This window comes from Ranitomeya imitator, chromosome 1, assembly GCF_032444005.1.
Source record: "Ranitomeya imitator isolate aRanImi1 chromosome 1, aRanImi1.pri, whole genome shotgun sequence".
Classification (NCBI taxonomy): Eukaryota; Metazoa; Chordata; class Amphibia; order Anura; family Dendrobatidae; genus Ranitomeya; species Ranitomeya imitator.
The window spans coordinates 1173927380-1173953789 of NC_091282.1; the positions used below are offsets into that span (position 1 = coordinate 1173927380).

The 26410-nt window shown below is 44.9% G+C and overlaps 1 protein-coding gene across 1 annotated transcript in view; it reads right to left on the reverse strand.

Annotated features, from left to right (window-relative positions):
• NCAPG (non-SMC condensin I complex subunit G) overlaps nucleotides 1-26410 on the reverse strand; it is a 100663-nt gene that overhangs the window by 58218 nt on the left and 16035 nt on the right. The window contains exon 3 of the mRNA XM_069744692.1: nucleotides 23413-23641. Coding sequence (XP_069600793.1) covers nucleotides 23413-23641 — 229 coding nt within the window. The remainder of the gene's footprint in view (nucleotides 1-23412; nucleotides 23642-26410) is intronic.

Sequence of the window (26410 nt, forward strand, 5' to 3'; positions counted from 1 at the left end):
GTCAATTTTGGTGGAGTCAGTATAAAATGGACAGACTGCTAAAATATGTAATATATTGGGTACAGTAGTTCAATAAACGTCCATAAAAAATAAAAAATTGAAAACCAGCTCCCATGGACGGTTGATGGCAAACAGAAGCACATGAAAGAACATCCAGCTTCTTAGTTGAAATCCATGGTGATCTAAAAGCAACGCGCTTCAGACACAGATGTGTTTTATTCAGAAGCTGAGCTTTAGACAAAGAACACACCTGAGTTTGGAAGGCGTTGCTTTTAGATCACCATGGATTTCTTGCAATTTCATTTTTAAAAATAAACTGCGTATTTTTTTTTACCCTAGGGCTACTTTCACACTAGCGTCGGTACGGGGCCGTCGCGCTGCGTCGGCCCGACGCATACTGTGCAAGCGCCGCACAATGGAGGCAGCGGACGCATTTTTCCAGCGCATCCGCTGCCCCATTATGAGTTGTGGGTAGGTGGGGCGGAGTTCCGGCCGCGCATGCGCGGTCGGAAATGGCGGACACAATGCAGCAAAAAACGTTACATGTAACGTTTTTTTTGCTGCCGACGGTCCGCCACAACACGACGCAACCGTCGCACGACGGTTGAGACGTGTGGCAAAGCGTCGCAAATGTTAGTCAATGGAGAAAAAACGCATCCTGCAAGCAATTTTGCAGGATGCGTTTTTTTCTCCTAAACGACGCATTGCGACGTGCAGTGCACGACGCTAGTGTGAAAGTAGCCTAAGAAGCTGGATATTCTCCTTTCTTTGTTACAGTAGTTCAATGCATTCAGCAACAGTCCCAGAGAAAAGATAGAGATATATATATATATATATATTGTGCACAGTAACCTAGTGTCAGGTCGGTGCCATTTATACTGATTACAATGATACCTGGTGATAAAATCCGTCTTGTGGTTGTTCTTTAACCCCTTAGTGACGGACCCAAATTTTTTAAATCTGACCAGTGTCACTTTATGTTGTAATAACTCTGGAACGCTTCAATAAATCCCAGTGATTTTGAGATTGTTATTTCATGACACATTATACTTTATGATAATGGTAAATTTAGGTCAATATGTTTAGTGTTTATTTATAAGAAATATCTAAAATTTGAGAAAGAAAGGGAAAAAAAATTGCAATTTTCTAAATTTGAATAATTATCCCTTTAATCCAGATGGTCACACCACATCAAACCATTAATAAATAACATTTCCCTCATGTCGGCTTTACATCAGCATCATTTGTAAAATGTTATTTTATTTTGTTTGCATTTTAGGAGGATTAAAAATGTAGCAGCAATTTTTCATTTTTTCAAGGAAATTTACAAAATTTATTCTTTTAGGGACTTATCCATGTTTGAAGTGCCTTTAGGGGTCCCATATTTTGGGAAACCCCCAAACGTGATACCATTTTAAAAACAGTACACCCTGACATATTGAAAACTGTTGTCAGGTAGTTTATTAACCCTTCTGGTGCTTTACAGGAATTAATGTAAAGTGGTATGACAGAAATGAAAATGTATTTTTACCACCTAAATGCCGCTAACTTCTGAACAAATTACTATAGCCGTCAGACTCTAAAGGTACCTTCACACTGAGCAACTTTTGAACGATAACGATAGCGATCCGTGACGTTGCAGCATCCTGGATAGCGATCTCGTTGTGTTCACGCAGCAGCGATCAGGATCCTGCTGTGACATCGTTGGTCGGAGCTAGAAGGCCAGAACTTTACTTCGTCGCTGGATCTCCCGCTGACATCGCTGAATCGGCGTGTGTGACGCCGATCCAGCGATGTCTTCACTTGTAACCAGGGTAAACATCGGGTTACTAAGCGCAGGGCCGTGCTTACACAGTGCAGGGAAGCGGACGCCGCGGGACGCGACAGACACCGGAATGTAAGTATGTAGTTTTTTTTTTTTTAACATTTACAATGGTAACCAGGGTAAACATCGGGTTACTAAGCGCGGCCCTGCACTTAGTAACCCGATGTTTACCCTGGTTACCCGGGGACTTCGGCATCGTTGGTCGCTGGAGAGCTGTCTGTGTGCGTGTGCCGGCGGCGGCACCATCTTACTGGAGAAGAAAAAAATCCACGATGGCGCCGCCGGCACAGTGGCAGCTATCGGATCACCTCTACAGACACCAATAGCTGCTACTGCGCAGGCGCCATTTTCAATTTTTTTCCCCCTAGCTGGATAACATCAAGAAAATGTATTATTGGCACATGAAACATGCGATTATGTTGCAGAGCAGGGGCCACAGCCGGCCCCCGCCTGCAGAAGCGTTTTTGTCCCTTTCTTCAGTATGTTCGGTATTCATTATGTAAACTAGGGGGCGGGTCATAGCAGGCTGCATTATGAATATATAATCAGAGCACCACATACCCAAACCCCGCCTTATGGAACAGGAATCCCATTAATTACAAACCTGAAAATAAAGATTAAAGAACAACCACAAGACAGATTTCATCGACCAAGCTATCATTGTAATCAGTATAACGGCGCCGACCTGACACTGTGTGTAGGTTACTGTGCACAATCCTGCTGACAGGTTCACTTTAAATATACCTACAGTACAGACCAGATGTTTGGACCCACCTTCTCATTTAAAGATTTTTCTGTGTTTTCATGACTATGAAAACTGTACATTCACACTGAAGGCATCAAAACTATGAATTAACACATGTGGAATTATATACTTAGCAAAAAAAGTGTGAAACAACTGAAATTATGTCTTATATTCTAGGTTCTTCAAAGTAGCCACCTTTTGCTTTGATGACAGCTTTGCACACTCTTGGCATACTCTTGATGAGCTTTAAGAGGTAGTCATCGGGAATGGTTTTCATTTCGCAGGTGTGCCCTGTCAGGTTTAATAAGTGGGAATTCTTGCCTTATAAATGGGTGTTGGGACCATCAGTTGTGTTGTGCAGAAGTCTGGTGGATACAAAGCTGATAGTCCTACTGAATAGACTGTTAGAATTTGTATTATTGCAAGAAAAAAGCAGCTAAGTAAAGAAAAACGAGTGGCCATCATTACTTTAAGAAATGAAGGTCATTCAGTCCGAAAAATTGGGAAAACTTTGAAAGTGTCCCCAAGTGCAGTGGCAAAAACCATCAAGCGCTACAAAGAAACTGGCTCACATGAGGACCGCCCCAGGAAAGGAAGATCAAGAGTCACCTCTGCTTCTGAGGATAAGTTTATCCGAGTCACCAGCCTCAGAAATCGCAGGTTAACAGCAGCTCAAATTAGAGACCAGGTCAATGCCACACAGAGTTCTAGCAGCAGACACATCTCTACAACTGTTAACAGGAGACTTTGTGCAGCAGGCCTTCATTGTAAAATAGCTGCTAGGAAACGACTGCTAAGGACAGGCAACAAGCAGAAGAGACTTGTTTGGGCTAAATAACACAAGGAATGGACATTAGACCAGTGGAAATCTGTGCTTTGGTCTGAGGAGTCCAAATTTGAGATCTTTGTTTCTAACCACTGTGTCTTTGTGTGATGCAGAAAAGGTGAACGGATGGACTCTACATGCCTGGTTCCCACCGTGAAGCATGGAGGAGGAGGTGTGATAGTGTGGGGGTGCTTTACTGGTGACACTGTTGGGGATTTATTCAAAATTGAAGGCACACTGAACCAGCATGGCTACCACAGCATCTTGCAGCGGCATGCTATTCCGTACGGTTTGCGTTTAGCTGGACCATCATTTATTTTTCAACAGGACAATGACCCCAAACACACCTCCAGGCTGTGTAAGGGCTATCTGACCAAGAATGAGAGTGATGGGGTGCTACGCCAGATGGCCTGGCCTCCACAGTCACCAGACCTGAACCCAATCGAGATGGTTTGGGGTGAGCTGGACCACAGAGTGAAGGCAAAAGGGCCAATAAGTGCTAAGCATCTCTGGGAACTCCTTCAAGATTGTTGGAAGACCATTCCCGGTGACTACCTCTTGAAGCTCATCAAGAGAATGCCAAGAGTGTGCAAAGCAGTCATCATTGCAAAAATGGTAGTTACCTGCCGATAACGGTATTTCTCTGATCCCATGATGGCACCACGGAGAGAGGGGTCCGCCCCCAGGGACAGGAAACCTACAGGTGAAAAAGGGCGTACCTCTCTCCCACATCAGTTGGATTACAGAGCCTTGTACAGAACTTCAGCTGCAACTTAATGTTTGCACAAATTAAACTTATCTTATTTAACTTAACAGAAGCACCGTGACTAAAATTGATTACTAGTACATTACAAAGTGCACACCTGTGTGTGAAAAAGGGAGGGAATATACGGGTGCCATCATGGGATCAGAGAAATACCGTTATCGGCAGGTAACTACCATTTTCTCTATCCCCATGATGGCACCACGGAGAGATTTGAATAGATAGAACTCTTAGGGAGGGACCACTGCCTCTAGAACCCTTCGCCCCCAAAGGTAGGATCAGAGGAGGTCAAGTCTAAGCGGTAATGCTTGAAAAATGTAGACTGGGAAGACCAAGTGGCCGCTCTACATATCTGTTGTATTGAAGCGCCAGCTCTCTCCGCCCAGGATGATGCCACTGCTCTGGTCGAATGAGCCTTTAGACTGTGTTCCGCTATGTGGAAGATGGATTGGGTTACCTCCATCAATGCTCGACACCTGGTGCCCCCTTGGTGGTTTAGATATGCAACCACTACTTGGTTGTCCGAAAAGACTTTTACGTGATGGGAGTGAAGGAGATACAGAAAGTGTGTTAGGGCCAGTTTTACCGCTAAGGCTACGTTCACATTAGCGTCATGCGACGCTGCGTCGTCGACGCACAACAACGCATGCGTCATGCGCCCCTATCTTTATCATTGGGGACGCATGCGTTGCGTTGTCGTGCGTTTTTGTAAAAACGCACGACGCATGCGTCGTTTCACCGCACCTGGGTGGCGTCGGAGACGCTACATGTTGCATTTTTGTAGCGTCTAAAAAACGCATGCGTCGCACTTGCGTCACTCGTGCGTCGTCATTGCGTTACAATCTCCCATTGAAACCAATTGACAACGCATGCGTCGTTAAATAAAATTAAACAAAAAAGTGTCTAGACAGTGAAAACCAGTTATAAACATCCCCCATATATAAAGAAAATGTTTGGATTGTTTGTCACTTCTGCTGCAGCATCTACAGGCAACACACCAGACCAGACTTCTTCATCTGCTGTCCAGAGATGTAAGTATAGAATGATTCTGTGCATTTTCTACATGTTTTATTTTTAAATTGTTTTTGCAAGTTGTGTATTATATTCTGCACTATGGTTGTTTAAAGACATTGTTGTATTTTTAGTCTGGTTGTTATGTATGGCGTTGTATAGGATGGCGTTTCATTGTCTGCGGCCTTGATTATTGTTCTTTCCAGGATAGATTTTTCTTTTCCATTTATTGGTTTGGTGGTGTTTTTTGTATTCAGTTGTGATGTATTTTTCTTGCGTTATATGAATTTAATTGTCTCCAGCCCTGTCGGTTTTATTGTAAAGTATGGTAGTATAGAATGATTCTGCGCCCTTTTATTATATGCAATAATTTTTATTGCAAGTTGTGTATTATGTTCTGCACTGTGGTTGTGTGAAGACATTGTTGTATGTTTCTGGTTGTGATGTATGGCGTTGTATGGCCTTTTATTGTCTCCGGCCCTGTCGGTTTTATTGTAAAGTATGGTGGTGTATCCAGGATTGCCGTTTCTGTCCTTAATTTTTGGGGGTTGTTAATTTTTTCCTTTCAAAAATCTATTGTGTTTTTTGGGTTGCTCCGTGCATACTGTTGTTCCAAATTTTTTTTTTATTTTTTAAATATACATGTTTGCTTTTTTAATCAGTTTGGTATTTAAGGTCTTTATAATGTTTTTTTTTTTTAATTTATATTTTTTTTTTTTTAATTGTCACGTATGGCGGTATGGTTTTGTTTTTATTTTGACTTTTTGCAATCAATGTAGTAAACATTTTTTTAAACAAAACTCTCTTTTTGGATTACGACATAGGGTCTGTTGTGTATTTGTTTTGTTATCTTTAGACTTTTGTTTACTCTGGCATTGTGTTGTCTCTGCCATTGTTTTTTTAATCAATGTGGCAGTGTTTGCTCAGCATTAGTTCAGTTGGCATTAGTGCAATGTTCTTTGTGGTTGAAATGTAAATTTTTTTATATATATTTTACTATGTTCCGCTGTATTGTGCATAGGATAAATTTTATTTTGTTCTTTATTTCAGAATTGCATTAGTAATGGCCAGCGAGTCAAGCCCCACCCCACCGCTGAGGAGTCCGGTGAGTACATGATCTACTGTTGCTTACTATTCGCTGTCATTTGTACATGGGTCACTCAACTTTTTTTAAACTATTTTTACAGACTTCTTCAAGTGAGGAGGAGAGCCAGGAGGAAGAGAGCCAGCAGGAGCAGAGACCACGGGACCAAGCTGTGGTGGCAGGACGGCGAGTAAGTTTTTTATGTCAAACCTATTCCTTTTTTTTCTTTAACTTTTTTGTTTTTGGGGGTATGGTGGGTGGTGGGAGGGGGGGGGGGGGTGGTGGAGGAGGTAGGGAGAACAATTTTTATCTTGCAAACATTAATATTTTCCATTTATTCTAGGTTTCACAACGGGCCCATGATGACCCACTGGACGTAGACCTGATGGTGGCATCCATACAGGAACGAGGCCCGTTGTGGGACAGCCGTGACCCCTGGCACGCGGACCAGGGCGTGTTGCGCCGTTTGTGGATTGAGGTGGCAAAATCGCTGTGGGATGGCTTCGACAGCGCTTCCCCCGCGGGCAAAGATAAATTTCGTAAGTATTTCCGAAATGCTGCTATGACCCATCATGCCAGGATACACCGTCTGTGATGTCTTCTATTGGGATTGCACACGGTTGCGTTATCAATTTCAATATTTTCTCTCAAACTAATTTTTTTTTTTAATTTATACACAGTTAAACAATTGAAGACCAGATGGCGCTCCATGAAGGACCGTTTCAAGAGGGGCCTGAAAAAGGAGGGACAGATCCGTAGTGGTGCTGCAGCTTCAAGGACCTCTATCTACAAATATAATCGTATTTTGCAGTTCCTGCGACCGGTCCTTGAAAGCAGAGAGTAAGTATAGTACCTATGCACACACCTAGTTTTGAAAACATGCATATTCACGTACTATATTCCAGCCACATAGTTTAGTGCCCAGCCATTTATTTTGGCAAGTACGAAGTATAAAAATGAAGAAAAAAAATTCAAGCTCACCGAGGCGTGAAAAGTAAAAACTAAATACTTTTATTCACTTCAATCAGAAGCAGAGGATGAAACATCAGAACAATACAATAAAAACACTATCTACGCGTTTCAGGTGACAGGGAACACTTCAGACATCATGATTAAGGGTGCCCTATCACCTGAAACGCGTAGATAGTGTTTTTATTGTATTGTGCTGATGTTTCATCCTCTGCTTCTGATTGAAGTGAATAAAGTATTTAGTTTTTACTTTTCACGCCTCGTAGAGCTCGAATTTTTTCTTCATTTCTGGTCTTCTCACGCTTGACACAGCGTCTCCGTGCTCCGAGCCTTCTAGGATTACTACTATGGTGAGCTGGACTTCCTCTTTTTTTTTACTGAAGTACGAAGTATACAGAACACAGAAAGATAGTAGATTGGCCATGCCCGGGCAATATTTCATAGTGGAGTAGTATATTGCCCATCCAGGTGTATCCCAGATTTTTTTCAAAAAAAGGAAAAATATAATAGACACGGCATACCTTCTACTCCAAGGCAGGTTATGTTCCCATGGTTGCTCAGCTCGCAGGACCTGTGATGACGTCTCGGTCACATGACCGTGACGTCATGGCAGTTCCGACGATAAGCGTAATTGTCGGGCGTTACAAACGGCAAACATGGGTGACTATTTTGAAATAAATAAATGTATTCTATTTTTAATATTGATGCGGCATATGCAGTGTCAATATTAAAAATTGGTTAACATTTACGACGGCAATGGATACCGCCGGTAAAGTTAATTAATGACAGGGGAGTATGCGGGTGACGGGCCTTCACTGCGGGGAGTAAGGAGCGGGCATTTTAACCCCTTCCCGACCTGTGACACAGCGTATGCGTCATGAAAGTCGGTGCCAATCCGACCTGTGACGCATATGCTGTGTCACAGAAAGATCGCGTCCCTGCAGATCGGGTGAAAGGGTTAACTCCCATTTCACCCGATCTGCAGGGACAGGGGGAGTGGTAGTTTAGCCCAGGGGGGGTGGCTTCACCCCCTCGTGGCTACGATCGCTCTGATTGGCTGTTGAAAGTGAAACTGCCAATCAGAGCGATTTGTAATATTTCACCCATTATAACGGGTGAAATATTACAATCCAGCCATGGCCGATGATATTGCACTAATGTGCCCCCACCCCACCCATCGCCACCCCAGCCCCCCGATCTGGCCCGGTACACTGCTCCGGCTCCCCTCCATCCAGTGCTCCGCTCCCCCCCGTGCTCCAATCACCCCCCCGTGCTCCAATCACCCCCCCCTGCATTCAGATCCACCCCCCCCGTGCTCCGTTCCACCCCCCCATGCTCCGTTCCAGCCCCCCCGTGCTCCGTTCCAGCCCCCCCGTGCTCCGTTCCACGCCTGCCGCGCTCCGATTCCCCCCCCGTGCTCCGATCCCCCCCCCCCCCCCCCATCATACTTACCGATCCAGCCGGGGTCCCGTCCGTCTTCTCCCTGGGCGCCGCCATCTTCCAAAATGGCGGGCGCATGCGCAGTGCGCCCGCCGAATCTGCCGTCCGGCAGATTCGTTCCAAAGTGCATTTTGATCACTGAGATAGATTATATCTCAGTGATCAAAATAAAAAAAATAATACATGACCCCCCCTTTGTCACCCCCATAGGTAGGGACAATAAAAAAATAAAGAAAATTTTTTTTTTCAACTAATGTTAGAATAGGGTTAGGGGTAGGGTTAGGGCTAGGGTTAGGGCTAGGGCTAGGGTTTCGGTATGTGCACACGTATTCTGGTCCTCTGCGGATTTTTCCGCTGCGGATTTGATAAATCCGCAGTGCTAAACCGCTGCGGATTTATGGCGGATTTACCGCGTTTTTTTCTGCGCATTTCACTGCGGTTTTACAATTGCGATTTTCTATTTGAGCAGTTGTAAAACCGCTGCGGAATCCGCACAAAGAAGTGACATGCTGCGGAATGTAAACCGCTGCGTTTCCGTGCAGTTTTTCCGCAGCATGTGTACAGCGATTTTTGTTTCCCGTAGGTTTACATTGAACTGTAAACTCATGGGAAACTGCTGCGGAGCTGCAGCGTTTTCCGCAGCGTGTGCACATACCTTTAGAATTAGGCTATGTTCACACGGTGCGGATTTGGCTGCGGATTGGCCACTGCGGATTCGCAGCAGTATTCCATCAGGTTTACAGTACCATGTAAACATATGGAAAAACTAAATCCGCTGTGCCCATGGTGCAGAAAATACCGCGCGGAAACGCTGCGTTGTATTTTCCGCAGCATGTCAATTCTTTGTGCGGATTCCGCAGCGTTTTACACCTGTTCCTCAATAGGAATCCGCAGGTGAAATCCGCACAAAAAACACTGGAAATCCGCGGAAAATCCGCAGGTAAAACGCAGTGCCTTTTACCCGCGGATTTTTCAAAAATGGTGCGGAAATATCTCACACGAATCCGCAACGTGGGCACATAGACTTAGGGTTAGGGTTGGAATTAGGGTTGTGGTTAGGGTTGTGATTAGGGTTATGGCTACAGTTGGGATTAGGGTTAGGGGTGTGGGGGGGTTAGTGTTGGAGGTAGAATTGAGGGGTTACCACTGTTTAGGCACATCAGGGGTCTCCAAACGCAACATGGCGCCACCATTGATTCCAGCCAATCTCGTATTCAAAAAGTTAAATGGTGCTCCCTCACTTCCGAGCCCTGAAGTGTGCCCAAACAGTGGTTTACCCCCACATATGGGGTATCAGTGTACTCAGGATAAACTGCGCAACAATTACTGGGGTCCAATTTCTCCTGTTACCCTTGTGAATCTAAAAAAATGCTTGCTAAAACATCATTTTTGAGGAAAGAAAAATGATTTTTTATTTTCACGGCTCTGCGTTGTAAACGTCTGTGAAGCACTTGGGGGTTCAAAGTGCTCACCACACATCTAGATAAGTTCCTTTGGGGGTCTAGTTTCCAAAATGGGGTCACTGGTGGGGGGTTTCTACTGTTAAGCCACATCAGGGGCTCTGCAAACGCAACGTGACGCCCACAGAGCATTCCATCAAAGTCTGCATTTCAAAACATCACTACTTCACTTCCGAGCCCCCGCATGTGCCCAAACAGTGATTTACCCCCACATATGGGGTATCATCGTACTCAGGAGAAACTGGACAACAACTTTTGGGGTCAAATTTCTCCTGTTACCCTTGGGAAAATAAAAAATTGCAGGCTAAAAGATCATTTTTGAGAAAATAATTTTTTTTTTATTTTCATGGCTCTGCGTTATAAACTTCTGTGAAGCACTTGGGGGTTCAAAGTCCTCACCACACATCTAGATTAGTTCCTTTGGGGGTCTAGTTTCCAAAATTGGGTCATTTCTGGGGGATCTCCAATGTTTAGGCACACAGGGGCTCTCCAAACGTGACATGGTGTCCGCTAATGATTGGAGCTAATTTTCCATTTAAAAAGCCAAATGGCATGCCATCCCTTCCGAGCCCTGCCGTGCGCCCAAACAGTGGTTTACCCCCACATATGGGGTATCAGCGTACTTAAGACAAACTGGACAACAATATTTGGGGTCCAATTTCTCCTATTATCCTTGGCAAAATAGGAAATTCCAGGCTAAAAAATCATTTTTGAGGAAAGAAAAATTATTTTTTATTTTCATGGCTCTGCGTTATAAACTTCTGTGAAGCACCTGGGGGTTTAAAGTGCTCAATGTGCATCTAGATAAGTTCCTTGGGGGGTCTAGTTTCCAAAATGGGGTCACTTGTGGGGGAGCTCCAATGTTTAGGCACACAGGGGCTCTCCAAACGCGACATGGTGTCCGCTAACAATTGGAGCTAATTTTCCATTCAAAAAGTCAAATGGCGCGCCTTCCCTTCCGAGTGCCCAAACAGTGGTTTACCCCCACATATGAGGTATCGGCGTACTCGGGAGAAATTGCCCAACAATGTCCATGATCCATTTTATCCTACTGCCCATGTGAAAATGAAAAAATTGAGGCGAAAATAATTTTTTTGTGAAAAAAAAGTACTTTTTCATTTTTACAGATCAATTTGTGAAGCATCTGAGGGTTTAAAGTGCTCACTAGGCATCTAAATAAGTTCCTTGGGGGGTCTAGTTTCCAAAATGGGGTCACTTGTGGGGGAGCGCCAATGTTTAGGCACACAGGAGCTATCCAAACGCGACATGGTGTCCGCTAACGATGGAAATAATTTTTCATTCAAAAAGTCAAATGGCGCTCCTTCCCTTCCGAGCCTTACCATGTGCCCAAACAGTGGTTTACCCCCACATGTGAGGTATTGGCGTACTCAGGAGAAATTGCCCAACACATTTTAGGATCCATTTTATCCTGTTGCCCATGTGAAAATGAAAAAATTGAGGCTAAAAGAATTTTTTTGTGAAAAAAAAGTACTTTTTCATTTTTACGGATCAATTTGTGAAGCACCTGGGGGTTCAAAGTGCTCACTATGCATCTAGATAAGTTCCTTGGGGCGTCTAGTTTCCAAAATGGGGTCACTTGTGGGGGAGCTCCAATTTTTAGGCACACGGGTGCTCTCCAAACGTGACATGGTGTCCGCTAAAGAGTGGAGCCAATTTTTGATTCAAAAAGTCAAATGGCGCTCCTTCCCTTCCAAGCCCTGCCGTGCGCCCAAACAGTGGTTTACCCCCACATATGAGGTATCAGCGTACTCAGGACAAATTGGACAACAACTTTCGTGGTTCAGTTTCTACTTTTACCATTGGGAAAATAAAAAAAATTGTTGCTAAAAGATAATTTTTGTGACTAAAAAGTTAAATGTTCATTTTTTCCTTCCATGTTGCTTCTGCTGCTGTGAAGCACCTGAAGGGTTAATAAACTTCTTGAATGTGGTTTTGAGTACCTTGAGGGGTGCAGTTTTTAGAATGGTGTCACTTTTGGGTATTTTCAGCCATATAGACCCCTCAAACTGACTTCAAATGTGAGGTGGTCCCTAAAAAAAATGGTTTTGTAAATTTCGTTGTAAAAATGACAAATCGCTGGTCAAATTTTAACCCTTATAACTTCCTAACAAAAAAAAATTTTGTTTCCAAAATTGTGCTGATGTAAAGTAAACATGTGGGAAATGTTATTTATTAACTATTTTGTGTCACATATCTCTCTGGTTTAACAGAATAAAAATTCAAAATGTGAAAATTGCGAAATTTTCAAAATTTTCGCCAAATTTCCGTTTTTATCACAAATAAATGCAGAATTTATTGACCTAAATTTACCACTAACATGAAGCCCAATATGTCACGAAAAAACAATCTCAGAACCGCTAGGATCCGTTGAAGCGTTCCTGAGTTATTACCTCATAAAGGGACACTGGTCAGAATTGCAAAAAACGGCAAGGTCTTTAAGGTCAAAATAGGCTGGGTCATGAAGGGGTTAATCAGGCCTGTCACCCGCGCCGATTGGTCGCATCAGCCATGTCAGGCAGCTGGCCGGTTCAATCAGCAAACCGTTACGACTGACTGAACAAACCCTTAACAGTAATAGTGTGTGATGCAATGTTTAGTTTTACACAGGTGGTGACGAATGTGAAATGTTATATTGTGTATACTAATGGTTTCCTTATGTTTTCACAGAACACACAGCAGCACCCGCGAGTCTGTCCGACCCTCTGGAGCGGTCCTTCGTGAATCGCCATCTGAACAGTCGCAGCCATCCCACAGCGAGAGCAGGTCTGCACCACCACAATCTGGCGAACCGGCAGCCGGTCCATCAGATGTTCCCCTGGCCGAGGCCTCTGTCGCTCCTTCCTTCGGGTCTTCCCGACAGCGTCAGTGGGCCTCGGACAGGGCGGTCCTGCCCGAGTTTTTACATTTGAGCACCGTATTCCAGAATTGCTTCAAGTCGCTGGGTGATAGAATGGACACATCTCTGGCCAATATCGACCGGCGTCTTGAATCAATGGAATCTGAGCTCTCGAGGCCGGCCAAACATTTTTTTAGTGCCATTGAGAAAGGCAAGGCGGAACATCTTACGCCGGAACTCCAGATTTCGGTGATGCAGGCCTGCAACAACGCATACGTCACTGCTCTGCAGCAGGCTCGGGTCATGCAGTCAGCGACTACAATGCCCGCAGTACCATCGCTGGCTACCATGGCTCCGACTCCTGCTGCAGAACACCACCACAGAGCTCCGCGTGCCAAGGGCCACCGCCGCCGCCACCACAGAACAGAGCCCCAAACTTCTGCTCCTGCCAGGCCTTCAAGGGCACACAGACGGGAAGCCGACCCACACCCAGAGGGAGAGAGGAGGAAAAAAAAAGACGAAGACCAGCACTACATCCTCAGCTATGGCTGCTCCCAAAACAAGCACCCAAAGTACCCAGCCTGTGTCTACCCGGAGCACACCCAGTACCCAGCCTGGGTCTACACGGAGCACACCCAGTACTCAGCCTGGGTCTACACGGAGCAGGAGTAGCCAGCCTAGGACACTGGTCGTCCCTCCTCCTCCCTCACCTCCTGCGTTGGCAGTCTCGCCACCGTCTACTGGCTGGATTGATGTCGGCATCCCGTCTAGTGTAATAGAGTATGCTGGTTCCTCCCCCTCGTCCTCCTCCTCAGTCTCCTCAACACACACCAAAAGTGGAGGATATCAATCCCCCTTAATCGCAGACATTGATACCCCATAACATTTACCCATTTTTATTTTTGTGTCCCAAATAAATTTGTTAATTTGTTCAAAAATACTGAGTTTTTCTTTGTCTATAATAAAGTTTGCACCAAATCACACCGTGCGCCGTATAAACAAATCTTGTGTTTGTAACACCTGATGTGCAATGTCTGACAATATCTTATCAATATTTTTTTTCATTTTTTTATAGGGCTGTCGCTCATTGTACTATGAGATGCTACAAACACAAAGAGCATTGCTCAATATATCAATTTTAAAATGTACCATCACACAACGATTTCATTAACGATATAGTTGGTTTTTGTCAATTACCAACGTTATCTTTTCTGAAATCGTCCAACGATCAGGCCCCTGCTGGGAGATTGTAGGTCTCAGCGAATGATTAGGAATTTTTTTGGGTAAGTGATCACACGCTGTCATTGTTGGATCGGCGTGTTTGACACCGATCCAGCGATGTCTTTGCTGTAAACAAGGGAATATTGTGTTACTAGCGCAGTGTTTTAAACAATCAAAAAAGTGAACAATACCCAAAAAAAACAAATTACGGTGTCAACCACGTCCCTCGCCATCATCTTCCCGGCCGTAAAGCACAGCACACCGTTGACGCTGTGCTATGCTTTAGGGCTGGCACAGTACGGAAAGCTGACGGCGATGGACGTGTCACACACCGGAATGTAAGGGTATTTTTTTTTTTTTTACATTTACAATGGTAAACAGGGAAAACATCGTGAGTGCGGCCATGCGCTTCATAACACAATGGTTACCCAGATTACACGGGGACTTGCTATTTTTGGGTCGCTGGAGAGCTGTCTGTGTGACAGCTCTCCAGCAACCACGCGACGACTAACAACGATCACGGTCCGGTCGTATCACTGGTCGGGATCGTTGGCTAATCGTTTTATTACGGTATCTTAAGAATATTGGTCAGGTGAGGTGGTAGCAATGTTCACAGTGTCGCCACTATTTGACTCTGGACGTATTCTAGCATCCTGAGTCCAATAGTGTTAACTCTGTAGAGTTTTGCAAACATGATCGTCTCCCTCCTTGTCAAGCCAGGTTCCATATGCAAATAGTCTGCAAGATTAAAAATGGTTGACAAGGTGGGAGCCGATCATGTTATATGTCAAAACTATGGAACACACGGCTGAAAAAATTTTTTGTTTTGTCAAAGTCAATTTGGGTACTGGTGCTCACATAAATTTTGTGGGACACACATTAGTTTCTAGAACATTGGATTTTAAATTTTGTTTACTGTGGAAAAACATATGGGAGATTTGTTTTGTGAAAACGGAAAGGCACAATAACTTTATTTCAAAACACAACGCATTAGAAATTCAGGGGACATTAACAACATTTAAATAACATTACATAAGCTGGTAAAATGTCATGGACTCCACAGTGTTTACATGACAGTGTTTTTATTGTATCATAATACCAAGAAGAATTAAACCATTTGATCTTGCCATGAAACACGCCCAACATCTGAAACAAAGTATGCAGCAAATCGGTCCCTCATATGAGCAATGTCCACAGTTGTCCGCAGAGGATGATCTTGATAATCAGGCAATGGATTTGGTATGGGTTCATCGAGTTCCACGTTGACTCTCTCTTTATCAATAATATAATTGTGGAGAACCACACAAGCCTTCACCACCTCATCCACTGTCTCAATTTTCAAATTTATAGCGGATCCTAAGATACGCCATTTGGAGACAAGGATTCCAAAGGCGCACTCCACAGTTCTTCTGGCCCTGGACAGTCTATAATTAAAAATACTTTTTGTGCGGTCCAACCCCCGACTGGAGTACGGTTTAAGTAGGTTGCCACTCATTTGAAAAGCCTCATCCCCAACCACAACAAATGGCATGGCCGGGCCTTCGGTGTTGGGAAGAGGTCGTGGCTGGGGGAAATTAAAATTGTTCTCGTATAATCTTCGGCCCATGTCAGACTCCTTAAATGTCCGTGAATCATTTGCACGGCCAAACGCTCCAATGTCCACAGCGAGAAACCTGCAGTCCGCACCTGCAATTGCCATGAGCACGGTGGAAAAGTATTTTTTATAATTAAAAAACAGAGATCCACTTCTTGCAGGCTTTGTAATCCTAATGTGCTTCCCATCCACTGCTCCAATACAGTTAGGGAAAGAACACAGTTGTTCAAATTTTTGGGCGTTGGCCTGCCATAAATCAGTTGTAGGGATGGGTAAAAATTCCTCCCGGAGGTTGTCCCACAATGCGCGGCATGTGTCGGCAATAATACCAGAAAGTGTGCAGTATTAGCCCTCTGTGTCTGTACTGCTACATACTTAGGCAGGTAACTGGTTCATGCAGCTTTACATGAACACCTGAGCCTTACACTATAGCTGGTCCGAATAACTAAAGCAATTGTTACCATCCACCTCTCGTGTCTCCCCTTTTCCCCATAGTTTGTAAGCTTGCGAGCAGGGCCCTCATTCCTCCTGGTATCTGTTTTGAACTGTATTTCTGTTATGCTGTAATGTCTATTGTCTGTACAAGTCCCCTCTATAATTTGTAAAGCGCTGCGGAATATGTTGGCGCTATATAAATAAAATTATTATTATTATTATAAAGTGTGGAGACTCCAATCCTAAACTGGAAATGCAGTGATCTCAAGGTCTCTCCGGTAGCCAGGAAGGAAACTGACAAGAAGAAAAAAAAATAAATAAATTTATTTCATAACAATGTAATTAATTATCATTTTTAATTCCAATCCCCCACCCCACAAAACCAAAACACGTTACTTTAAAAAATGGCAAGAACATATAAATCCTTCACATTGCATTACGTACCGTAGAGTCACCAGCAGACGTTCCTCGGGGGAAATTCATTTACGGAGCTGCGTGTCCTGCCTGGAAATGGCTCCTTCCACCAGACGCAGCAGATATCAGAAGCTGTTTTGAGACATCCTGGTGTACTCAAAGTATTTCTCCTGGTTGTCATTTAACTCGCCAAACAGACAATGGTAGGCTCCACGACTCTCTCGGACTTCCACTATAGGGTGTAGCAAAAACACCGACGCCTCCTTCTCCGTAGTTTTTCTCTTTTCCTCTGTTCATGACAGGCAATAGCGTAAGCAATAGCAATGGCAAAATCCAGCTCCATATTGAGGTAGATACTCTCCATGGGACGCTCCATCTTGATGCTGTATGGTTGGAATTTATCTATGTTGGGGTATATATACCACAATTCCATTATACCCACCCTCATCTACCCATTGGTGGCATTATCTAGTGTCTAGACACTAGACCCACCCTCTTCTATTCATTGGTGGTATTATCTAGTGTCTAGACACTAAATTGTGTTGAAAGATGACATCATTGTTTGACAACGCATGCGTTGTAAAACGCTGCGTTTTTTTGAAAATGCAACAAAAACGCACAAAAACGCTGCGTTTTACGACGCATCCGTTCGACGCATGCGTCAAAAATGGTGCGTTTTTGCGTGCGTTTCCGATGCGTCGTGCGTTGCGTCGACGACGCTGCGTCGCATGACGCTAATGTGAACGTAGCCTAACAGTTCTGTCATGTTGGAAGAAGCTAGCTCTTGACTTTTGTTCCAATTCCCCTGCGCCACTTGATCGCCTATATGTGCTCCCCACCCCCAGGGGCTTGCATCCGTCGTTAGAATCTATCTACAACTAAATGTTAAGAAAACCAAGGAGTTGGTGGCCAACTATAGCAGGATTAAGTTGGAATGCTTACCGATCACTATTGCTTGTCAGGAGGTAGAGCAGGTGGAGAGTTACAAATATTTAGGGGTCCATTTGGATAGCAAACTGGACTGGAGATGCCACTCAGAGTTTGTCTACAAGAAGGGGATGAGCAGATTGTATTTCCTAAGGAAACTGAGGTCTTTTAATGTGTGCAGCAAAATGTTAGAAATGTTCTACCAGTCTGTGGTGGCAAGTGCCATCTTTTTTGCAATCACATGCTGGGGTAGTAGTGTGCGGGCCTCTGATGCTAATAAGCTGAATAAGATTATTAAGAAGGCAAGTTCTGCTGTGGGCTGTAATCTGGACTCTTTTGGGGAGGTAGTGGAGAAAATAACTCTGAGAAAGTGTATGGCAATTATGAACAATAATGCACATCCACTATATGAGCTATTCATGAGACAGAAGAGCACCTTCAGTAACCGGCTAATACTTCTGAGGTGTAAGAAGGAAAAATATAGGAAATAGTTTGTGCCAACTGCCATGGGAATGTACAACAATAACATTAGGGTTAAACCACCAAGGTGAATGTCTACTATTTCTCTACATTTCACTCGTTGTGTATGTCCTATTCTAATGTATAACGTTCTTCTGTCAACTCCACTGTCATGTCAACTATGTAATTCTTTTATGATTTTTATGATTTGATTTAAGTAGTGCTGCTGTGATACCATAATTTCCCACGGGATCAATAAAGTGTATCGTAAGAATCTTCTCCGTCGGTAGCGCCCAAGGAACCCCTTTGGTTAAATTCCCTGGGTCTGCCCACCATACTAGGGAGTGTATCGTGTTTGATGAGATACTTAACTGCCCGTCTAAATTTCCGTGCAGAGATATGCCTGAATCTAAAGTCTCCCATTGTAGGTCCCGGGAATGACATTGTGCCCACTGTACGGCCGGGATACAGGCAGTCATGGAGCCCAGCAGGGACATTGCTTTCCTCAGGGTAGTGACTGGGGATACCGTCAACTGTAACACTGCCTGTGTCATTTTTTGAATCTTCTCCTGAGGAAGATAGCACTTCTGCGTGATCGAGTCTAGGACTATCCCTAAGTACTCCTGTACCTGGGATGGCACTATTTTGGACTTGGGTATGTTTAGCAGCCACCCTAGACTCGATAGTGAAGCCATGACCAGATCCAACTGTTGTTCGCAATGTTGGAATGAGTTCCCTACCACGAGGAGGTCGTCCAGATAGGGAACTATTAGGACATTCTGTTCCCGTATGTGGGCCATCTTGTCGGGTCGTACAAGTGGCTGTGATGGCTGGTTTTAAACCACCTCCTGCTGCTTCCCAGGAGTTTTTTAAGAAAGTGTCCGCTTTTTTGTCCATCGGGTCCTTTAGAGTACCCATGTCCTCGAAGGGCAGGGCGAATTTTTTAGAGGCCTTTGCTATGGCCACATCCAATTTGGGTGCCTTGCTCCAGGATGAGCAGGCTGGGTCATCAAACGGGTATTTTCTCTTGGGGGTCAAGAGAACTTTATCGGTTTTTTTCCATTCTTTTTTGATCAAAGAATGAATTTTCTCATTTATCGGGAATACTCTTCTTTTCTTTTGTTCTAATCCGCTGAACATTAAGTCCTGTGCCGTTCTCTTAGGGCGTTCGTCTACCAGACCCATGGTCGTTCTAATGGCCTTTACCAATGCGTCTGTCTCTTCGATGGGGAAGCAACTGCGTCCCCCCTCTGACGATAGTGAAGAGGTCTCGGATGTCGACAAATCGTTAGAATCAGATGTTTCACTTTCTGACTCGTCTACGCTAGATTCAGGAGACTTGTGACCTGATCTGTGTTTTTTCTTTGGAACTTTAATGCCTTTGAGGGCACTCTCCACCTGATTTTTTTAATTAGCAATTTTAGGTCTGATGCGAATGCCGGGGATTCCTCCCCGGTTTTTTCTATGCAAGACCCGCATAGCTTTTTCTCCCAGGAAGAAGGTAGCTCTTCTAGACATATCGCACACACTTTGTGCTTTGATTTGGCTGTACATTTTCTTCCTAGGAAAAAGAGTAACCCCGTATTACATTATTACTTTCACGTAGATCACTCAGCCTTTGGGAATAAGAGATACCGTCTCTGGCCTCGGGACTACATCCACTGGATTCGTCACCGGTCGCATGGTTTTTTCAGAGATTCGGCTGCGTTGTGACCCTGAGCGTCCACTGCTGCTGCGCTGCTGAGAGGAAGCGTTTCCTTTGCGCTGATGTTGTGAGCGCGGGTGCCGCTGTACCTGCACTTGCTCAGGCGACAATTGTACACACTCCTGTGCATCTTGCTGCTCTTTGTCACTCATAGTGGCCTCCACGCTGCGTTTTAGCAAGGAGGAGGTTTGATCCACGTATTTCCCTTGGAAACGCTGCTTTTTAAATTTGCCGCCGGTGGAAGCGGCGATCTGCGCATGCGCGCGTGCCACTTCCGGTCCGAAGCACAAGCGCCCCATAGGGAGGGTATAATCGGGGACGCCCATGCGCGCGCTCTAGCGTTCCGCCCCCGCCCTGTGCTTCCGGTTTAGGCGGCGGCGTCCGGCGGTGCCATGGGCGCTTTTGGTGCGCTCCTGCGTCCCCTCATGGTAGCGTAGCCGCCGCTACCTCCATGTACCGATTAGTGGTACAGAGGCTATATCGGTGACCGCCGTCACCTGCCTCTTTCCTCCCCCTTTTTTTTTTTTTTTCCCCACGGGGAAGGCAGACTCGATCCTCTTCACTGCCTCCCCCCGCCACACTCACCCATAGGGCCCGCCGACCCCAGCGGTGGTGCTTCAGGGTCGGAACAAAATGGGGGAGAAAACTTGCTGGATCCAGCCGTGACAGGGCGCCCCCTGTCAGGAACCGACCGGACCAGCTCCCTGGAATCCCACGCCGAATCCTCAGGTACGTGCTGTAGGTTCCCAGTCAGGGACAGGAAACCAACTGATGTGGGAGAGAGGTACGCCCTTTTTCACCTGTAGGTTTCCTGTCCCTGGGGGCGGACCCCTCTCTCCGTGGTGCCATCATGGGGATAGAGAAAGGTGGCTACTTTGAAGAACCTAGAATATAAGACAATTTCAGTTGTTTCACACTGTTTTGTTAAGTATATAATTCCACATGTGTTAGTTCATAGTTTTGATGCCTTCAGTGTGAATTTACAATTTTCATAGTCATGAAAATACAGAAAAATCTTTAAATGAGAAGGTGTGTCCAAACTTTTGGTCTGTACTGTAGGTATGCAGTGCAAGAATACATAGGTGAATTTAAGCACCTTTTTAACACCATAGATTTTTTTTAAAAAATGTTTCCTAACAAAGTTTTTAAAATATTTTTCCTCCGGAACCATTGCTGGATGAATTCTTCTGACTAATTTTCTCCTTCTCTTCACATCATTGCACTACCGGTGGAACAAAACGCACATGTCGGTGAGCTGGATATAAATCCCCTTTTAGTAGTTCAGTGCTGTACATTTTTAATAACAGTTTGGTAATGTTATGAAATGTCCTATAAGTGTGTTCTGTTCCTGATCTCGCCTTTTAGTTTAGATGTGCTGCACTTTCTGTACATGCTCAGTAGTGACCAGTGCTGTGGGGTTGGAGATGAGATGAATCTGTGCTGCACTTTCTGTACATGCTCAGTAGTGACCAGTGCTGTGGGGTTGGAGATGAGATGAATCTGTGCTGCACTTTCTGTACATGCTCAGTAGTGACCAGTGCTGTGGGGTTGGAGATGAGATGAATCTGTGCTGCACTTTCTGTACATGCTCAGTAGTGACCAGTGCTGTGGGGTTGGAGATGAGATGAATCTGTGCTGCACTTTATATACATGCTCAGTAGTGACCAGTGCTGTGGGGTTGGAGAGGAGATGAATCACATTTAGCGTTTCCTACTACCATACTACCTCTTCATCTCACCCCTCTCTCTGTTGGTGTCCCTCAAGGCTCTGTCCTTGGGCCCTTACTCTTCTCAATCTATACACTCGGCCTGGGACAACTCATAAGGTCCAATACCATCTATATGCTGATAACACTCAGATCTACCTCTCTGGCCCAGATGTCACCTCTCTGCTCTCCAGAATCCTTGAGTGTCTGCCATATCCTCCTTCTCTCGCTTCCTCAAGCTCAATGTGGACAAATCTGAATTGTGATGAGAGAATATACTCGGTACTTGAGATTTCCCCAGCACGCTCGGGTGTCCTCCGAGTATTTGTAAGTGCTCGGAGATTTAGTTTTCATCGCCGCAGCAGAATGATTTACATCTGATAGCCAGCTTGATTAGACGTGGGGATTCCCTAGCAACCAGGCAACCCCCCCCCATCTACTAAATCTCCGAGCACTTACAAATACTCGGAGGACACCAGAGAATGCTGGGGAAATCTCAAGTAACGAGTATACTCTCTCATCACTACTAATTATCTTTCCTCCATCTCGCATATCTTCCCTACCTGATCTATCTATCAAAATAAATGAAATCACAATTTCCCCTGTCCGCAAAATCCGCTGCCTCGGAGTAACCCTGGACTCGGCCGTCCTTCAAACCACACATCCAAGCTCTCGCCACCTCCTGCCGCCTCTAGCTCAAATATATTTCCAGAATCCATCCTTTTCTCAATCCTCACTCCACCAAAATGCTTGTGCATGCCCTAATCATATCCCACCTCAACTACCGCAACATACTCCTCTGTGGCCTACCTTCTAACACTCTCGCACCCCTCCAGGCCATCCTTAACTCTGCTGCCCGAGTAATTAATCTCTCTTCTCGCTACACTCCTGCTTCACCTCTTTGCAAATCACTTCACTGGCTCCCAATTTCCCAACGTATCCAGTTTAAATTACTAACACTGACCTACAAAGCCATCCATAACCTTTCTCCTCCGTATATTTCCACACTAATCTCTCAATATCTTCCATCACGTAATCTACGGTCCTCCCAAGACCTCCTCCTCTCCTCCACGCTTATTCGTTCCTCACACAACCGCCTCCAAGACTTCTCCCGAATATCCCCCATCCTCTGGAATTCAGTGCCCCAACACGTCCGTCCGATTATCCACTACTTTTGGATCCTTCAAAAGAAACCTGAAAACCCACCTCTTCAAGGAAGCTTACAGCCTGTAAAGACCACACGGCCACCTCAACACCATTGGAGCTCCTGCAACCGTCGACCTCCTGTCTCCTGCCCCATAATACTGTAGAACGTAAGCCCGCAAGGGCAGGGTCCTCTTCGCTCTGTATCAGTCTGTCATTGTTTTCTTTACTTTAAGTGATATTTATATTTTGATGTAACCCCTTCTCATGTACAGCACCATGGAATTAATGGTGCGATATAAATAATAATCTGTGCTGCACTTTATGTACATGCTCAGTAGTGATCAGGGATGTGGGGTTGGACAGGAGATGAATCTGGGCTGCACTTTATGTACATGCTCAGTAGTGAGCAGTGCATGGAGTCGGAGTCAGGAAATTTAGGAGTTGGAGTCGGAGATTTGGTTACTGACTCCACAGACCTGCTCCCAGCCCACGGTACTCACCATCAGTGGGTGGAGAGCTGGCCGCACACAGGTCAGCGCTCTCTATCCACTACTCCTGGGAGATTCAAGTACAGGCGGTCAGATGCTCTTAGCTGTATTAAGAGCTCAGATAAGAAATGCACAAGACGCATGTGCTGCCAGCTCTCCCCTCATCAGTATTGAGGAACCAATAGGAACGAGAGTTTGGCAGACCGCCATTCTGGAGATAGGAGAGAGTCCTAGAGGTGGGACCAGCACTGATCAGACATTGATGGCACATCCCATTGGTACCCCATAAAGTGTCTGGTGAGACGAGCCCATATGCAGCAACGTCATTCCATTCTTACCATTGATAACTGGGCAGTTCACGTCACTTGGGTCCTGGAGCCTGGCCAGAGCCAGCACTGCCTGGATCCGAACATTGGGCACTTTGTCTGTTACGCGAATAAGCATGGCATCGTGGATCTTGTCAAACAAATCGTCGTCAATCAGAGCATTTTCTGGCAAGTTTACCAACAGCTTATAGATAAGCTGGCAAACTCTAAACCTCACTGCCATGCTGTTGGCAGCGTGAGACTGAAAGAATGAAAAAAATAAATAAATAAATACAAATTATATAGAAGTATTACATATGAATATAGTGCAAGTACATGGACATAACACATAAGCCACCATTGTTCTGGGTCTTTCCCAGACCACCATCGCCATCTAGTGGCCAAACAGTGTCATAACAAAACAGAAGAGAATTTTCAGAACTGGACAATTTAAGAATCAGAAAAGATTCTCCTTTCCAGACATTAGAGGGTTAGCCCTGCTCAGATCACTTCCACATCGGCAGGGGAGCAGAGGAGTGACATCCCATGTACAGGACACGTGTGCGAGCAGCAGGTGTTGTGCACCTGTCCCAGTTACAGCTCTAGTCTGATCCTACGGGCAGATCACCTTACAGATGCCCGGCTTACTAACACATGAAATGCATGTCAGTAAGACTTGGGTGACAAACACAAGGGAGTGCGGATGCAGGATGACACCAGACATACCTTACACTTAGGCCTGCAGAGAGGACCCCGACACAAAACGGAGAGGTTTAATCAAGACTATATGCAACGTTACAGGGCGACTCCAATCTATGGGATCTACACCATGCGGAGTATGAAACTGGCCACAGGATGGAGATCAGTGTCAGCCATGAAAGGCACAGATGGGAAGAAGCCTTCAGTGTATTAGTATCAGTCACCAGATTTCACTATACAAACAGCACACATTATCACACTATTACATAAATATCAAACTTGACATGGCCGGTGTACTTACTGTGAAAATTAGTGATGAGCGAATATACTCGTTACTCGAGATTTCTCGAGCACGCTTGGGGGTCCTCCGAGTATTTTTTAGTGCTCGGAGATTTAGTTTTTCTTGCCGCAGCTGAATGATTTACATCTGTTAGCCAGCATAAGTACATGTGGGGGTTGCCTGGTTTCTAGGGAACCCCCACATGTACTTATACTGGCTAACAGGTGTAAATCACTCAGCTGCGGCAAGAAAAACTAAATCTCCGAGCAGTCAAATACTCGGAGATAACCCGAGCAAGCTGGAGAAATCTCGAGTAACGAGTATATTCGCTCATCGCTAGTGAAAATCCATAAGAATGTGTGTCAGATTCTTGTAGAAAGTTTTCCCTCCCAACGTGAAAATTAACATTTTATGAGTCCAGTTCTATCAGGGATTGTAAAGTCATTCTGACGAGGATTTTCAAAGTAAGTACACAAGTCTCATCAGGTATCAGATTTAATTAAAGACGCGCTACTTTTAAAGGGGATGCCTGGGCTTTATTTTTTACATAAAGTGCCTAAGCACTAACGGGCAGTTAGATGCTACCTACATGCCTGTTGTGCCTAGTGGCGTTCTTCACCAACAGAGCGGTCAGATTGCTCCCGCCGACTGTCAATCAGAATGATGTCAGCAGTGGTGTCAAAGTGGTCTGTGACAAATAGAAGAAAAAATGCGGCAGCACTCACCGAAGGTTGCGTGGTCCGAATCCTTTATTGCAGACACTTACAGTGCAAGTAGCATACTGACGGCACGGGGGAGCAGGAAAGATGCTGAGCTGAGATGCTGAAAGTCTCAGCTGAGACCCGTTGAAGCGCTACCGTCGGCGCGAAACGGCCGTTGTCTTTCCCTGCTCACCTCCTCATCTTTCCTGCTCCCCCGTGCCGTCAGTATGCTACTTGCACTGTAAGTGTCTGCAATAAAGGATTCGGACCACGCAACCTTCGGTGAGTGCTGCCGCATTATTTCTTCTATTTGTCCTGGACTTATCATTCATCTTCATGCGAGCACCGCTGTTGGGAGGATCAGGTTTTTTCCATCATATTACCACGAGGTTACTGCAACTGGTAGTATAAGCGGCTGTGCAGCTTTACTTTTTTCTTGGATCAAAGTGGTCTGTGACTGCTCTGTGCCTCTAAGTAGCGGAGCTGTGCACAACAGGTAGGTAGCAAATACCTGCCTGTTGATTAAATGTTAATGCATTGTGCTAATATACGCACCAATCACTCTTCTCCAACATCCAGCATTGTTCCACTCGTCTTCAGAGTCATGTGACTGCTATTTAGACCCGTCGGATCACCATGCACTGTGTGTGAAAGCCACAGGTCGTTATTATAAGCAAATCTATGGTGCCTCGTAAGGGACTCAGAAACGCAGCAAAACTGCTCTGGAAACTGGAGAAGACTGATCGGGAAGTATATTAAAGGGAACCTGCCACCAGATTTTTGCTACCTCATCTGAAAGTGTGATGTTGGGGCAGAGACACCGATTCCAGTGATGTGTCACTTAGTTTACTGGGTGCAGCAGTTGGGACGCAATCAGAATTCTGTTCTTAGATGTAGAAGAGATCAGAAAGCAGGTTTGGGCCACTTGACAAGAGGGAGCGATAATCTCCTGCTAATAAAATACTCATTGTTTTGAAATAGCACACAGCCGAAAAAGTGATACCTCACTGAAATCAGTGTCTCAGCCCCTCTTTCTGCCCTCAGATTATATAGAAAACCTGCTGACAGATTAACAAGCTGACAGTACATTACACTAACATTTACACAGGTTTAGGGGGAAAAAGTCAAAAGGAGTGATTCTTTAATAATGTACACAGTTTATATTGTAAAATTTGACAACAGATCTGCTTGAACAATAAGAAAAATATTTATGAAGCCAATCGTCCTACCTACTTAAATTTTGCAGTATTTAAGTAAAAACGTAGGAACAGCAATATGTATATAAACAGATAGGAAAATCAAGTGGGACTTACATAGAGGGGAATAACATAGAAAACATGAATTACTGCCA